The 2,967-nt window shown below is 24.9% G+C and overlaps 1 protein-coding gene across 1 annotated transcript; it reads right to left on the bottom strand.

Moving 5' to 3' along the window:
* Nucleotides 1-1,359: 1,359 nt before the first annotated feature.
* LOC124927811 (NAC domain-containing protein 90-like) lies at nt 1,360-2,198 on the bottom strand. Its single transcript, XM_047468291.1, has 2 exons — nt 1,690-2,198; nt 1,360-1,619 (listed from the first exon to the last, which is right to left on the bottom strand). The coding sequence occupies exons 1-2, from the start codon at nt 2,185-2,187 to the stop codon at nt 1,527-1,529; spliced, it is 591 nt and encodes a 196-aa protein (XP_047324247.1). The 5' UTR covers nt 2,188-2,198; the 3' UTR covers nt 1,360-1,526.
* Between the last annotated feature and the right edge of the window lie 769 nt (nt 2,199-2,967).

Genomic DNA, 2,967 nt, shown 5'->3' with positions numbered 1-2,967 from the left:
TTAAAATTATATATTTGTGAATAAAAAAAATTATTTTTAATTTTTATACACAATTACATCTTATTTTAAATAACTACTAAAATATTAGTAAATAAATATCTAATTAAGTAAATAATAATAATTTAAAATAAAATATTCTGATACAATGATTTTTTTAATAAGATTAACAAATTTAATATATATTATTAAAATAAAAAAAAAATTATATTATGAATTTATTATAATAAATAAAATAATAATTATATACATTTTAAATATATATATATATATATATATATATATATTAAAATGGTTAATATTATTAAAAATTTACTCCAGAAATTTTATATATAAGTTTATTATTATAATTATTAATGATTATTTTTAATATTATTAAAACAATTAATTTATTATAATTAGTTCATAATATTAAAAAATAATTATATATTTTATAATATTATATATATATTAAAATTATTAATCTTATTAATAAATTATAAGATAAAATTATTAGGTCAAAATATTTAATTAAATTATTATTATTTACTCTATTAAGTATTTATTTAATAAATATTTTAATAATTATTTAAAATACAATATATTATAAAAAGGATTTTAAATTATTATTTAAAGTTATCATTAATTAATTAACCATTATAAATATAATATATATATAAATCTTATTGAAAATAATAATAATAATAATAATAATAATAATAATAATTTCAAAATATTTATTATTTTTTATATAATATAAATAAGTAAAATATAAATTGATAATAGATTTTTTAATATAAAAAAATGTTCTTGTAAGTGCTTTAGATAGCGAAACTTGTTTCAAATAGTGTCTAATTTGATAGCCACAAAAAGTTTTGAGGTGGATTAAAGTATATATATATATATATATATATATATATATATATATATATATATATATATATATATGCTTGGCTCACAAATATCAAGAGCATAGCTGTGAAAATTTAATAGTTAAATATTATATTTTTCTCTCTCTATTTCTTTTTTCAACAAAGCATTAAATTTTGTCAAAAATATTATCTGGAATGTTGGGACAACATAACCTATCAAATTAATTGGAGTATTTGAATAAATGAAGAAGAAAAAAAGAATGATTTTAATGAGGCCATGATTTATTTTGGTAAAATACTTAATATATAAATATATATAATAATAATAAAAATATTAATTAAAAATAAATAAATTTTAATTTGATTAATGAATTAAGTAACGTAATAATTAAAAAATAGTGAAATGAATTAAATAACTCAAAACAACATGAACAAATATATATTTCATCCAAATATAATCGAAATATAAAAAAAAAAATAATAAACAAATTAAATCTGAAAATTACACACAACATAATCATAAACATACATAAAATAAATTCATAATTTTTTTCTTAACTTAAGAAATAATACTATAATAGAGATAATTAAAGTGCTCCTTTTAATCCAGAGAGACTATAAGACTCTGAGGTGTTGACCATATGTTTTTGGTCAATTCTTCTTCTTCTTGTTGTTATTCTAGGTCAACACTCCTGCTGCTGGCCTCCGGTCGAAAGCACGACCGGTTCCCGACACGATGTAAACTCTGCACAGGCATAGCTCATGTCGCAACTACAAATGTCTATTTAGTAACAATGAATGAATGAATTAATAAAGTAATTAAATAAAATGATTAAGCAACCTTTGGAATTATGGAATTGGATGAATTATGATCAGTTGTTGAATCCTCCTGATTCTGTTCATTCAAAATGGCTTTATATTCGTTCATTTTCCACTTGGTTTTAGTTCCAGTCGGTGCCCTGCCTTTGTAGAACACCATTGTCCTCTTCCAACCAATTACTCTGTTATCGGCTGAGTAGACATGGGAAGGTGAGCCCGTAGCCTTCCAGTAACCGGAGGAGGTGGTCCGGTTAGACCTGCCGCCGCGGGCTTCTCTTTCTTGCCTGGCCGTGAAGAAAAACCATTGCTCCGTATCCTTAGGACACAACTCCCCAGCCAGACTTGGAAGATGAGATGGTTGAATGGAGTAGATGTCAACGAGAGGAATGAGGCTATCAATTTGAGGCGTGGTTTGATGGAGGAGCTTGTTATGAAGATAGAATGAGATTAACTCTTCTTCAGTTGGGTAGAATCGAAACCCAACTTGCCATTCTTGATCATTATCTTCTCTTTCTGCCATTATATTTTCAGTCTGCTGCAAATTAAACTTCAAATTATCTACTATTTTATAGTTTGAGGGTTCCACGCGTTTCTCATTTTCGTCTTCCTCATTGAAAACTTCAACTACTCGCTCTCCTATCACCATCACTTCTCATTCTTTAACTTTATTTATTTTTAATTAAATACTTTGAACTAGTAAAAATATATCTAAATTTTATTTATTTATATTCTAACTCCATTTCAAATAAAAACCAATTATAATCAAAAGAGTATGATCAAGAATTGTCAAAAGTCAATTTTAATATTTTTTTTGTTTGTTCTGTTAGTATAATTCTAATGTCAATTTTAGCTTAATATATAGGATATATATATATATAATATATATATTTTTTTAAATTGTAATCTTTTACTTCATTAGATTTAAAAAAAAAAATCAAATAGGTCGATGGCCAAGAAGAATTCCGCCAAGCTAACATGAGAGACGCTAAAGACAATGCACATTGAATTGGAAAGAGTCAAAGAGGCAAAAGTGCAAACCTTAAAGACACACTTCGAGACGATTTGCATGAAGAACGGGGAATCACTGGATGATTTCATCATGAAATTGACATCCATCGTGACTGGTATCTGCTCTTTGGGAGAAAAGGTGGAGGAGATCTTCGTCGTCAAGAAGTTTCTTATAGCCGTATCACAAAAATACATGCAAATCATTACCGCGATCGAGCAATTTGGCGACCTCAAGAATATAACCATTGAAGAGATTGTCGATCGTCTCAAAGTCCACGAGGAGAAACTTCAC

Source organism: Impatiens glandulifera, chromosome 2 (genome assembly GCF_907164915.1).
Source record: "Impatiens glandulifera chromosome 2, dImpGla2.1, whole genome shotgun sequence".
In the NCBI taxonomy this organism is placed as follows: Eukaryota; Viridiplantae; Streptophyta; class Magnoliopsida; order Ericales; family Balsaminaceae; genus Impatiens; species Impatiens glandulifera.
Note: the sequence above shows the minus strand (reverse complement) of the source record. Positions and strands in the feature narration are given on the sequence as shown.

Excerpts from the sequence above, each read along its gene's own strand:
- LOC124927811 (XM_047468291.1), bottom strand. The coding sequence starts at position 2,187 with ATGGCAGAAAGAGAAGATAATGATCAAGAATGGCAAGTTGGGTTTCGA. Across the intron at positions 1,620-1,689 it reads CCAATTCCATAATTCCAAAG|TTGCGACATGAGCTATGCCT; the intron begins GTTGCTTAATCA and ends AGACATTTGTAG.